Genomic DNA, 12,228 nt, shown 5'->3' on the forward strand with positions numbered 1-12,228 from the left:
AGCACTCGACGAACCGGACTTATCTGTGGCCTCATCTATACTCCTAAAAGATACTTACGTAGATGATGTGGTGACAGGAAAGGATTCTTTAGAAAATAGTGTTCTTGCTATAAAAGAATTAATATCTTTATTGAAACGTGGTGGATTTGAGTTACGAAAATGGGCAAGTAATGCCCCTCAGTTATTCTCTCTCGCTAATATTCCTTTGGATCATATTCTGCAACAGTCTTTTTCATTTGACTTAGATCAGTCTTCGTTGAAGGTATTAGGACTTGGATGGAATCCATCATCTGATGATTTCTTTTACAAAATTTTACCTCTTCAAGCTTCCTGCACAAAGCGAAATCTCTTATCCCAAATAGCTCGCATATTCGATCCTTACGGTATTCTTAATCCTGTCACTTTGATAGTGAAGACTATTATTCAACGTCTTTGGCTACTTAATTTAGATTGGGATGCAACTCCACCTTTGGAAATTACTTCAAGGTGGGAACAATTTAAAATTGAACTGCCTATACTATCTAAGTTTACTATACCTCGTCATATTTCTTTAAATGCAATTATTTCCTGTGAGCTTCATGGCTTTTGCGACGCTTCTTTACGTGGATCTTCTGCTGTTACATACCTTCGTGTGTGTTATGATACAGGAGTCATCAAAACTTATTTTCTTTTAGCTCGAACAAAGGTATCTCCTACCAGGGTACAAACTATTCCTCGTCTCGAGCTCAATGCAGCAGTAATTCTTAGTAAATTATTATCTTATATACTGCAGACTCTCACTATACAGTTTAGTAGAATTTACGCATGGTCAGATTCGACTGTTGTTCTTCATTGGATTAATTCACAGCCATATAAATGGAAAACCTTCGTCAGTAACAGAATTTCCTATATTCAAGACAGGATAGCTTCAAAACACTGGCGATATATTCCTTCTTCATTAAATAGTGCAGATCACGGGTCCCGTGGACTTTTCCCCGAGGATTTCTTAAATACTCCTGCTTGGTGGGTGGGTCCGGAATTTCTTCGCACTACTGAAGATAACTGGTCATTCTCCTTGACCGATTCTATTGAACATAACTTAGAATTGAAACAGAAAAGTTGTCTTTTGTCTTTTCCATCTGATGAATTTGTCGATAATCTCTGTAATCGATTTTCTTCCTTTTCAAAATTAAAACGTATCTTTTCCTATGTTCTTAGATTTGTTGGTAACCTAAAATCAGTCAATCAACGAACAGTTGGAAAGCTTTCTATTCAGGAACAAAGTAACGCCACTAATCAACTAATTAGATTAGTGCAACAAAGATATTTGAAGGAGGAAATAGAACAGGTTAAGGGTAATTCTATAAAATTCAAATATTTGAAAAAATTAAATCCCTTTTTTGATTCACATGATCTCCTAAGAGTGGGCGGAAGACTTAGCCAGTCAGAATTAGCGTATGACAAGCGCTTTCCTCTTCTTTTACCTTCCAAAGGTAATTTTATTAAATTACTTATTTCGGAAATCCATATTGTACATCTACATGCAGGCATTCAAGGTACGCACTTCGCCTTGTCACAAAACTTTTGGATAATTTCATCCAAACGTGTTATTCGTAGTGTTCTTTCAAAATGTCTTTCCTGTTGGAGACTAAAACCTCAAAATTATCAGCCACCTATGGGGGCTCTTCCCGACCTACGGATATCCAAGGCCAAACCATTTTCTTGCGTTGGCGTCGACTTTGGCGGTCCTTTTCTGATACGAGCCAATAAGCTTAAAAATGCTAAACGAACGAAAGCCTATATTTGCCTATTTGTATGCTTTGCCACTAAGGCTTTGCACTTAGAATTGGTATCTGAACTTAGTACCGAGGCATTTTTAGCCTCATTCAGACGTTTTATAGCACGTCGAGGACGTTGCTCTGTTGTCTATTCTGATTGCGGAACAAATTTTGTAGGAGCAAAATCCTATTTAGAAGACATTAAGTCACATTTTGACAAAAACGACGTCATTACATGGCATTTAAATCCCCCGGCAGCTTCTCATTTTGGTGGATTGTTTGAAGCGGGTATAAAAAGCGTAAAAACACATGTGTCTAGAGTCATAGGCGAACAGGTTTTAACCTATGAAGAATTCAACACATTACTAATACAAATAGAGGCTGTCTTAAATAGTCGTCCCTTATGTCCTGTCAGTAATGATCCAAATGATTTTTCAGTGTTAACACCTGGTCATTTTCTTACACTAGAGCCTTTAAAGATAATTCCCGATCGGGATTACAGTGATGTTAATTTAAATAGACTAAGTCGTTGGCAATTGCTGCAACGATTACATGCAGACTTTTGGCAAAGATGGAGCAGAGAATATTTACATACTCTCCATCAACGCTCGAAGTGGCATAAAAATGAGGGTAATCCTAATATAGGTACACTCGTACTAATACGTAATGAGACCAAGCCTCCCTTACAATGGCAAATGGGTCGAATTAAAACTTTAATTTTTGGTCAAGATGATATTGCTCGCGTAGCTATCGTACAAACCGCGAAAGGTGAACTTAGGCGACCTTTGGTTAAGCTATGCCCTTTGCCTTATATTGACTAAAAATGCAAATATGCATTTTGGTGGGTGGGAATGTTACGTCCCTCCACATATTCTCAGTTTTTAAGTAATAATTTTATTATTTTATTTTTATATTTTTTAATTATTTACTTAACGTGTGTGTATGCTCTGTCATCGTAAATTAATACGGACCTGTACAGCCCCCCTACTCTTAAGGGAGCAAGCGACGGGACGACACGCATATCTTTCAATCTTAGTTTAGAGATAGTCCTGTATAAATCGGCGCGTTAAACACTCCAGTATTCTAACCTGACAACGTGACCTTGTGAGATTTTGTTCCCGAATCGCCCAGTGCACTGAGGAAGAAGAAGAAGTATACATCAACATCACAGCATCACAGGTACCGTAATTTGATTACATACACACATAGTATTTATATTAATTGATAAATTTACATATAACTTATTTTCATATTAAAATTAAACCAGCACCTATATAAAAACAATTATGAGTGAATGCTTCTCTTATAGAACTTAATACTTCATTCAATATCTGTGTATTCATATACACGTCATATCGATATATCGTATCATTTCTTGTGTATACAATATATACGATATATACAATATATACGATATATCATATCTTGTGTATCCTGATAACATGCAAATTTTTTAGAATGTTATTTCTCCATTTGAGTCTAGGTCTGCCTATGGGTCTCCTGTCAATAGATTTTCCTCCCATATCTGTTTGATAAGTTGCTCTTCATTGGCTCTATACATATGCCCTGCCTACCTTAGTTTCTGGACTTCTATCTCATTGATATTATTTGGGTGCTCATACAAGGTTTCCAGATCTTCATTCAATATTTGTTCTAATTTCTGGTTATCCTATTAACTGTCGGACCATATATTTTTATCTATATTTTGCGTTCAAAACACCTTAACAATAGGTTATTTGTTTTGTTATTGTCCAGGTGTCTGAGTCGTATGTTACGACTCGTCTAATCACTGTTCTATAAATTTGGATCTTAAGTGATGTCTACACTATCTTATTTGACTTTGGTACGCCTTGTAATGCGTAGAAGGTTCTGTTTTTTTTATTCATGCCCGTATCTCGCTGTTAATGTCACCGTGAGTTATAGTGGCACCTAGATACTGTATTTTTTGACACTTTTGAAATTGTTAATGTGTCAATGGTTATATTTTACCCTCTTCTATATCTACCTGAAGTGCAATTTATGTGAATATATTTGGTTTTTTCTTCATAATGTTTAGTCCTACCTTTTTCGCTTCCTCTTCTATTTTTATAAACATTTCCTGTGTTTTGGAGGTTCTACTTCCTATAATGTCGAATGTCGCCGGCATACGCCAAAATCATTTAAGATCCCTGGTCAGAAAACACTTCCGGTTATATATTAGTTTCTTTGATGGCCTTATCTAACACCATGTTTAACACTAATGGCGATAGCCAATCGCCTCATTTTAAGTCGGTCCTCGAGTTAGTTATTGCACGCTGATCTGTCGTATCGGCTAATCTTATCTGCTAATAGGCAAATACATTTTTTTAATTGAATATTATTATGATAGCTGTACGAAAAGAAACAACGAAGCAGTGTCATTATGTAAGTATGTAATAGAGATTCATGCTATAAATTATTTAAAGACCATACATAATATTTTAGAAATTTTTCAAAGCACTTATTTTTTTATAAACAACATTATTTCTTTATTAAATAAAAAATATTTAATAATAAATATTTCTTTATAATAAACCAGTGACATATGACGTATAATATATATGTATGATTAAAATTAATAGTAGTTTTTGGCACTGGGGTTTTCATTACGGAAAGATAAACAGAGTAAGCAAATTATAATATTGATTCTTTTATAGAGTAACCAAATGATTCCCTCTTCCCATTCTGCTGAGAATTTTTTTATCCATCCTTACTTTATATTTACCAAAATTATTTCAATTTGATAAAAATATGAGAATTTTACTTTTTTTTTAACAGAAAATAACCAAATGTAATATGGTTATTGCCAATGCTAATAATGTTTTTATGTATCTGTTAATGTCCAGATAATAAAAATAACCAGATTTTATTGTAAAACCCAATGGCATGGCAATATTTTAAATTGATGCTGTCGCTTATGTTAGTTTTTGATTTAAATTTCAAATTTTTCTTGTCTCTCTTTTGGTGGGACAACCCAAATCACGTGGTGAACCAAACATTAGACTGATGCAGTGACATGGCTACTACCATGAAGAAGCCAGTATCTACCTAAAATTTACAAATCTACTACAACTACAGTTATCACTACATTTAGCTATATGAAGACAATGTCTACCTGAAATTACATTCAACTGCAATTTTACCTTACATCCAGATGTGATATATTGCCATCAGTATCATTTTTTCATCTTTATTTCTTAAGCTTTAGGCCAGGTTTACTTTTAATTAATATTTTGCGTATGTATAGTAAATATAATTAGTTAATATAATCTTTTATTTGTTCCTACCAAAATTTCTTATGGTTCAGATTTGCATTGAAGATAAGACGTACCTACACCTAAGAGATAGACCGGGTCGAAGCTCAAATAATTAGTATACATTGTTATAGCTAGTGACTTCACTGTTATACATTGGTTAATATATGTTAGAATTATTTAAATATCTATAATACAATTCAATGGAATACTTGGCTTATGTCACCTTAGCGGAAGGGCGATACTCTCACAGAAGGTATAGCAGTATTACATATGTCTGTATTCTCCTTTTTCCTCTTTAAGTGCCATTCATCTCCGTTACAGAAGCTGGTAATCCCCGTTGCAACTTATTTTTCAAAGCAACTTCTGTAAAGAGTTATTTTTATCTACTACCATATCATTTTCCATGAATATAAAATAGACCAAATACATGATAATGACAAAGAAAACAAATATACCAACAAACATACATTTGAGAAATGTACCGATAGAAAGGGTTAATAAATACAAATACCTAGAAACCTGGATTTCAGACAATCATGATCAAAGAACCGAAAAAAGAGCCAGGATAGAAAAAGCAAGAAATGCGTTTGCAAAAATGAGAAAAATTCTCTACAACAAAGACCAAAGACAAAGATTAGAACTAAGAGTAAGAGCACTGAAATGCTACGTGTTTTAGATACTGCAATATGGACTTGAAAGCTGGATATTAAAGCAAGAACACATAAATAAGTTACAGTCCTTTGAAATGTGGTGTTACAGGAGGATACTTAGAATAGCATGGACACAGAAGAAAACTAACGCGAAAGTATTGCGACAAATGGGCAAAGAATGCGAAACAATGAACACAATAAAAATAAGAAAGTTACAATATCTGAGACACGTAATGAGGGGACAGCGATATGAACTGCTAAGGCTGATAATACAGGGAAAGATAAGGGGCGGAAGGAGTATAGGAAGAAGGAGAGTGTCATGGTTGAAGCATTTAAGGGACTGGTTTAAATGCAGTTCTATAGAACACTTTAGAGCAGCAGTAGATAGAGTAAAGATAGTGATGATGATATCCAACCTCCGATCGGGAGACGGAACTTAAAGAAGAAAAATATCATTTCCCTAGATTTTTCAGCCAATATATTCGTCTTCGTTTTATATTTCTTCTGCTTTTTATTTTATTTCTGATTAAGTGCCGCAAGATGGCATATTTTCTCTACACAATCCATGTCCAAGATACTGCATTTTTCCTTCTTTAATTGTCATTCATTTGAACTTATTTTTTGTTTTACTTTATTCTTCTTACCACTTCGACGTTCACAACGTGATCTTCAGAATATTTAAATACGTCCACATTTCACATGACTTAAAGCCTTTGTATTGTCTCCCAATTCAGTATCCATAATCCCACTCCTTAGTATCGGACACTATATACGTAACACTAAGTCAACTGAGAGCGAATTTGAAATCCCTACTGCGAAGAACCTTTTTTATATTTTTTAAATGATCACATGCATTTTTGTATTTTCATTTGACCGTCGACAAATAAACGTCGTATCGAAAGCAAATGAATTAAGAGATAACTACGGTAATTAGGATGATTTAAAAACCTATTGTTATTAAAATTTAAAAGATTTTACTTGCAAAATTAAAATCCTATTGTATAAGGGTCTAAAAGATTTATATTCAAAAATAAATAGTTAAACCGTAAAATGTTTAAATAGTCCAGGCACTCTTGGACCATATTGTGAGATGGGTGTACTGAAATATAGAAAAAGACAATATGTTTTTCCAACTGATAACATCCAGTGAGGTATTACCTGTTCAACAAAATCAAGTGGTATTTACTGAGAATCGAGCAAGAAGTCGAAATGAGCTGATGTTATACAACTCCTGGTTACAGAAAAAACAAGAAAGAGAAAATCTAAGTATGATCATACAACAAACGAAAATCCAAATAGATACACTACAAAAGAAAATGAATGAAGAAAAACAACAGAAATATGAAGATATAGAATATCGCACTGACGACGAAGAACTAAGTAAAGAAATTATATGAATTCCAGTTAAAAATGCAAAAAAAGGGAAGCAAACTACTCCCCAAGAAGTACAGCCCCAGTTCCACCCCAACAGAGAAGTAAACTAGAAGAGACCCAAACGGCACATAAACCACCACCAGTCATTATAAACAAATTGGAAAAATACGACAGCCTAGCAAAACACCTATCAGGTAAACAAATATCTTATCAAACTAACATGTTTCTAGATGAAAATATAAAAATTAATGTAAGCTACGGAAATAGCTACAGAAATCTAACAAAGACACTAAATGGCACATATGTCAAATAAGTGATTGCAAGAAAACTGCATCAAAATTGCTAAGTTAAGAACATAAGGCAAGACATGGAAAATAAGAGATTTAAAATAAAAAACGATGCCTAATTACTAAAAGGAAAGAACAAATCACCACTGCCACTTTTTGCACTCACTGCAAAGTGGAGTAACATGCAAAAAAGTATATAAAATTACCGAAATTTTACACATGAAAGTGACCATAGAAGCTTTTAGAAAACCGAGTTTGATTCCATAATATGAATGATGTCTAGAGTACGAATATACACAAAATTATTGCAGAAGATAATTTAGAACCCATATTGTAGAAGATAAATAATAAAGAACCCAAATGTATACACTGTGGTGGAGCACACCCAGCTAATTATAGAGGTTGTACGACTGCTATAGCTCTTTAAAAATTACGGAACAAAACAGAAACCTTCAACCACACTACAAAATAAGGCAGCAGATACGGAGAATCCGATACAAAACCAACCAAGAGAGGTTAACCAAATCCAAATATATGCCCAAGTAGTAGAGAATGACCCCAGTTCGATATCAAACATGCTACACATACTAATAGAAGGCATGAACAAGCATGAAGAATTCAATACAAAAGTCCTGGAAAGATTAAATAGCATAGAAACTAGTAGAAGATAAAGAATATTACATTAAAACGCAAATGGCCTCTTGCAACGTCAGCAAGAGATACTGTTTACCTTAAACAACCAAAAAATCATTACATGTTAAAAATCAGAGACGCATTTCACAAAATAAACATACAATAAACTTAGAGGATATCAAATATATCAAGCTTTTCGCCTTAGAAACCGAGCTAGTGGAGAAGCAGCAGTCATAGTAAAAAATTATCTAATTCACTTCAAAAGAGCAAATATAGACTGAAGCTATCCAGGCAGCTAGTATAAATGTTTAAACAAAAAAAATTGATGTAAAAATAGCAGCTGCATATATTCCACCAAAAACGTAATCTAAAAAAAGAAAATTATGTTCATTTACTCAACACGCCTGGAGAAAAATTTATCATTGGTACAGACTTTAGTGCTAAAAACACTGCATGGGCTCAAGGTTAACCAATACAAAGGGTAGAGAATTACATGTAGCAATAGAAAAAATAAATGGAAAAAATAACCCCCAACTTAATTGACTTTTTTATTTCAAGGAAATTTGTAACACATTTTATAAAAATAGAAGAAGCTGAGAGTCCCAGTTCTCATCACTTTTTACTACTACTAACAATCAATGAGCGTATGATACTAACAGAAGATAACCCAGTCTTAACCAATGACAGAACGGACTGGGCTTGCTTTAGACAGGAGTTAGGTGACAGAATTGAGCTAAATGCACCAATCAAAACTAATTAACAACTTGACGAAGAAACAGATAAACTAACTATAACTATATAACAAGCAGCATGGATCAATACAAAACAAATTATAAGAAAACCCAAAGGTCAAAATCATCCCAAAGAAATTTAAGAACTGGTGCAAAGATATAGAAAAGCCAGGAAAACTTGGCAAAAAAACAGAACTGCAGAAAATAAAAATTTAATAAATAACCTAATCCAACAGTTAAAAAGGGAAATATATTTAATTAAAAATAAATCAATAAACCAATATATAAACGAACTGACCGATGACCAAACCACTGACTACTCTTTATGGAAGTGTACAAAAAGAATACCAACGCAACAGATTTTGACCATTAGAAAAAAAATGGAACATGGGCACGTGACGAAAAACAAAAAGCAAATCTGTTCGCGTCATACTTAAAAAATATTATCCAAAATTACTAAATGAAAAATATTGATCAAGCAGAAAACGATGATAATGAGAGTACTGAATACGATGTGAACAATACTAATCAAGAAATAATAAACTCTACCATCACTAGAGAAGTAACCAGATTAATTAAAAACAATATCTATCCCAAAGAGGCTCCCGGATTTGACAGAAGAAGTACTACAACAACTACCTAGAATGGCCATCGTTAAACTCACAAACGTTATAAATGCAGTATTTTGGTTATAATATATACCAATAACGTGGAAAACATCTGAACTAATCATGATTTCCAAAATAAGTAAACCAGTAAATAAAGTAGAATCATACAGAACAATATCGTTACTACCAATTATTTTAAAATTATTCGAGAAGACAGTGCTAGTAATAATACAATATATACTCGACCACAATATTCCTTTTCACAAATTTGATATTGCAATAAACACTCAACAATAGACCAAATACATTGGATAACAAATATCATAGACTAATCTCTAGAAGAGAATAAAATATGCTCAGCTATTTTCCTAGACATAGCAAAAGCATTTGATAAAGTGCAGCACGAAGGCTTGTTACTAAAGCTAAAAAGATATCTTTTCGTCCAATATGTCCATTAAACACAGTCATATTTAGAAGAAAGAACTTTTAGAGTTAAACAGGAAGGCGAATATTTAGAACTGCGACCAATCAAAGCAGGAATCCCACAAGGCATTATTCTGAGACCCATACTATATTTATTATAGAGCTGTGACAGACAATATTAAACTGCGGTGAACAAAATAATCACTTGGAATAATAAATAGCGCATATAAATTAATGAAGAGAAATCTGCCCATATTGATTTCATTTACAAAAAAATTAATAATCACCCAGTTAGACTAAACAATAACATCGTCCCGTACAAGAAAACAGTTAAATTCCTAGGGCTACATTTGGATAGCAGAATAAAGTGGCAGGTTGTAACCGTTTCAAAAGTTTTAGAAAATTCATTATAATTTCGATTAATTTTTTTTTAAATAAAATTCATCCCGCCATCTATCTGCCAATTTCTTTAAATAACTCAAAGATTCTACTGTAATTCCAAATATATCCGTTAGATGAGAACGTTCATTAACTTGTCAATCGTCTCGATTTTTAGCGGAAAGCATATTATACCGTCTTTCTTTTATCTCTTAAAACGTCAAACCGTTAAGACGTGATTCTGTTTTTGTGGTCTCTTATAGAGGTAAGCAAAAAAACCTTTATGTTTCTATATTTTTAGATAAATATTTATTTTTAGACCCTTATCGTGAAGATAGAGATGGTGAATAAATATACTTATTTGACTCGAAGTAAAATATTCTAAACTCAGTCCAGTAATTCCTAATGGTATAAAAGGATTCCTAATAAATGGTTTAATCCAATCAAATACTTAGAGGGTAAAAAGAAACAAAGCATAGCCTTTTCTTCCTAACCACCAGCAGTTGGATAAATCAGGTTGTACCAAATTTGATATTTATATTCTCTATTGAGCAAGCGAGGAATATTTATGAACTTAAAAAATTAGTGAAGTGTCTTATTTTTATCTAAAATTATAATAGATATTCTTAGTTAATAAATAACTATATTTCTTTGAATGTGAACGAATTTCGAAATTTGGGATAATACATAAATTCATTCTGAGTTTAACATCATGATATAGAACGTTTGTTTACTTACGATTCTAAAATTAGTTTTATATAAACACTTCTCATGGTAACCAAATAATGTAAACATAAGTTGATATTTTAATATCTTTCTGGAATGACGTAACTTTTAAAGTGAGATCTTTTCATAATGTTTTTTTGTTCATTACCAAGAAATAAAAGTGTTTTGTTGTAAAACTTTCTCTAAATTCTTATTTTTTTTTTCTTCTCGTCCCCCTTCGAGGATAACCAGGGGTGACGCCCAATAATAAATTCTAAAATAATACACAGTTTCTATATATGTTTGAAAGAACCACGATCACCTCTCTCCGACAAGAGCAACTTGGCCTTGAATATAAATTTGTAAGTAATCTATGCTACAAGGTACATATCAGAAAAAAAAACTGAAGAACTAAAACTGATATACAAGAAATTATATTGGTTATTAGGTAGAATCTCACAACGTAGAATCAAAAACAAGGTATTAGTTTACAAACAAATGCTCAAACTAGCGTCCTATGGTTTACGTTTATGGAGCTGTACTAATGAGAGTTACTAAGTTTGCGTTCAAAGAGTAAAAAACCGAATACTAAATAACATAATCAACGCTTCGTGGTATATGTCCAACAAAGACCTACATCGAGTACTTCGTATAGCAACAATAAAAGACGATATAAAGAAGATTCCCAAGAGTCACGAAAACCGACTCCACAACCATACAAACGGGAAGTGTAATACGTTAAGGTGGGTCCACATATGTTCCGAATACCGTCTCGAACCCCGTCGCGTTTTTAAGTGTGGACGGAGTCATGCAACCTCGTACCGTACCTCGACGTGTCAACGACGTACATCGAAGCGTTCCACTGGCTGTCGGTAAAATGCATTCGCAATAAAAGAAACGAGGGCGCGACGATATACACCGTGAGTTCATGTCTGCACTCGCTTGCGAATCTTCTATCAAATTTCCAGTCATTTCAGTCTGTTATTTTGAAGGTGTTTCAAAATTAAGTGTATCAAAATGGAATAGACGGAAGAAAATAGTCCCAAGCCAATGATTCCAATATCAATTTCCCCAACCATATTCTTTATAGATATGCCCAGTTTCTTCTTCTTCTTCTTTAAGTGCCATCTCCGCGATTGGTTGGCAAGGTTGGCAATCATCATAGCTATTCTGACCTTCGAAGCAGCTGCTCTAAACAATTGCCTTGAGCTGCAACCAAACCACTCTCTCAGGTTCTTCAACCAGGAAATGCGTCTTCTTCCTACGCTTCTCCTACTCTCTACTTTTCCTTGAATTATGAGTCTCAAGATGTTGTATCTTTCGCCTCTCATCACATGTCCGGATATTGCAATTTCCGAGATATTGCCCAGTTTGTTCGGTGTTGAGATATATTAGGTTAAAGTAGTT

General features: G+C 33.6%; 1 protein-coding gene across 1 annotated transcript; it reads left to right on the forward strand.

The window, feature by feature from the left end:
- The first annotated feature begins 1,654 nt into the window (after window positions 1–1,654).
- On the forward strand, window positions 1,655–5,708 carry LOC140444345 (uncharacterized). Its single transcript, XM_072536093.1, has 2 exons — window positions 1,655–2,387; window positions 5,563–5,708. Exons 1-2 carry the CDS (start codon window positions 1,655–1,657, stop codon window positions 5,706–5,708), a joined length of 879 nt encoding a protein of 292 aa, XP_072392194.1.
- Window positions 5,709–12,228: the final 6,520 nt, after the last annotated feature.

This window comes from Diabrotica undecimpunctata, chromosome 6 (genome assembly GCF_040954645.1).
Source record: "Diabrotica undecimpunctata isolate CICGRU chromosome 6, icDiaUnde3, whole genome shotgun sequence".
NCBI classification, from domain to species: Eukaryota; Metazoa; Arthropoda; class Insecta; order Coleoptera; family Chrysomelidae; genus Diabrotica; species Diabrotica undecimpunctata.

Bases quoted from the DNA above. Each gene is read 5' to 3' on its own strand.
- LOC140444345 (XM_072536093.1), top strand. From the start codon at position 1,655: ATGGGGGCTCTTCCCGACCTACGGATATCCAAGGCCAAACCATTTTCT. The intron at 2,388-5,562 runs GTAATCCTAATA...CCTGGATTTCAG, and splicing joins GAAGTGGCATAAAAATGAGG to ACAATCATGATCAAAGAACC.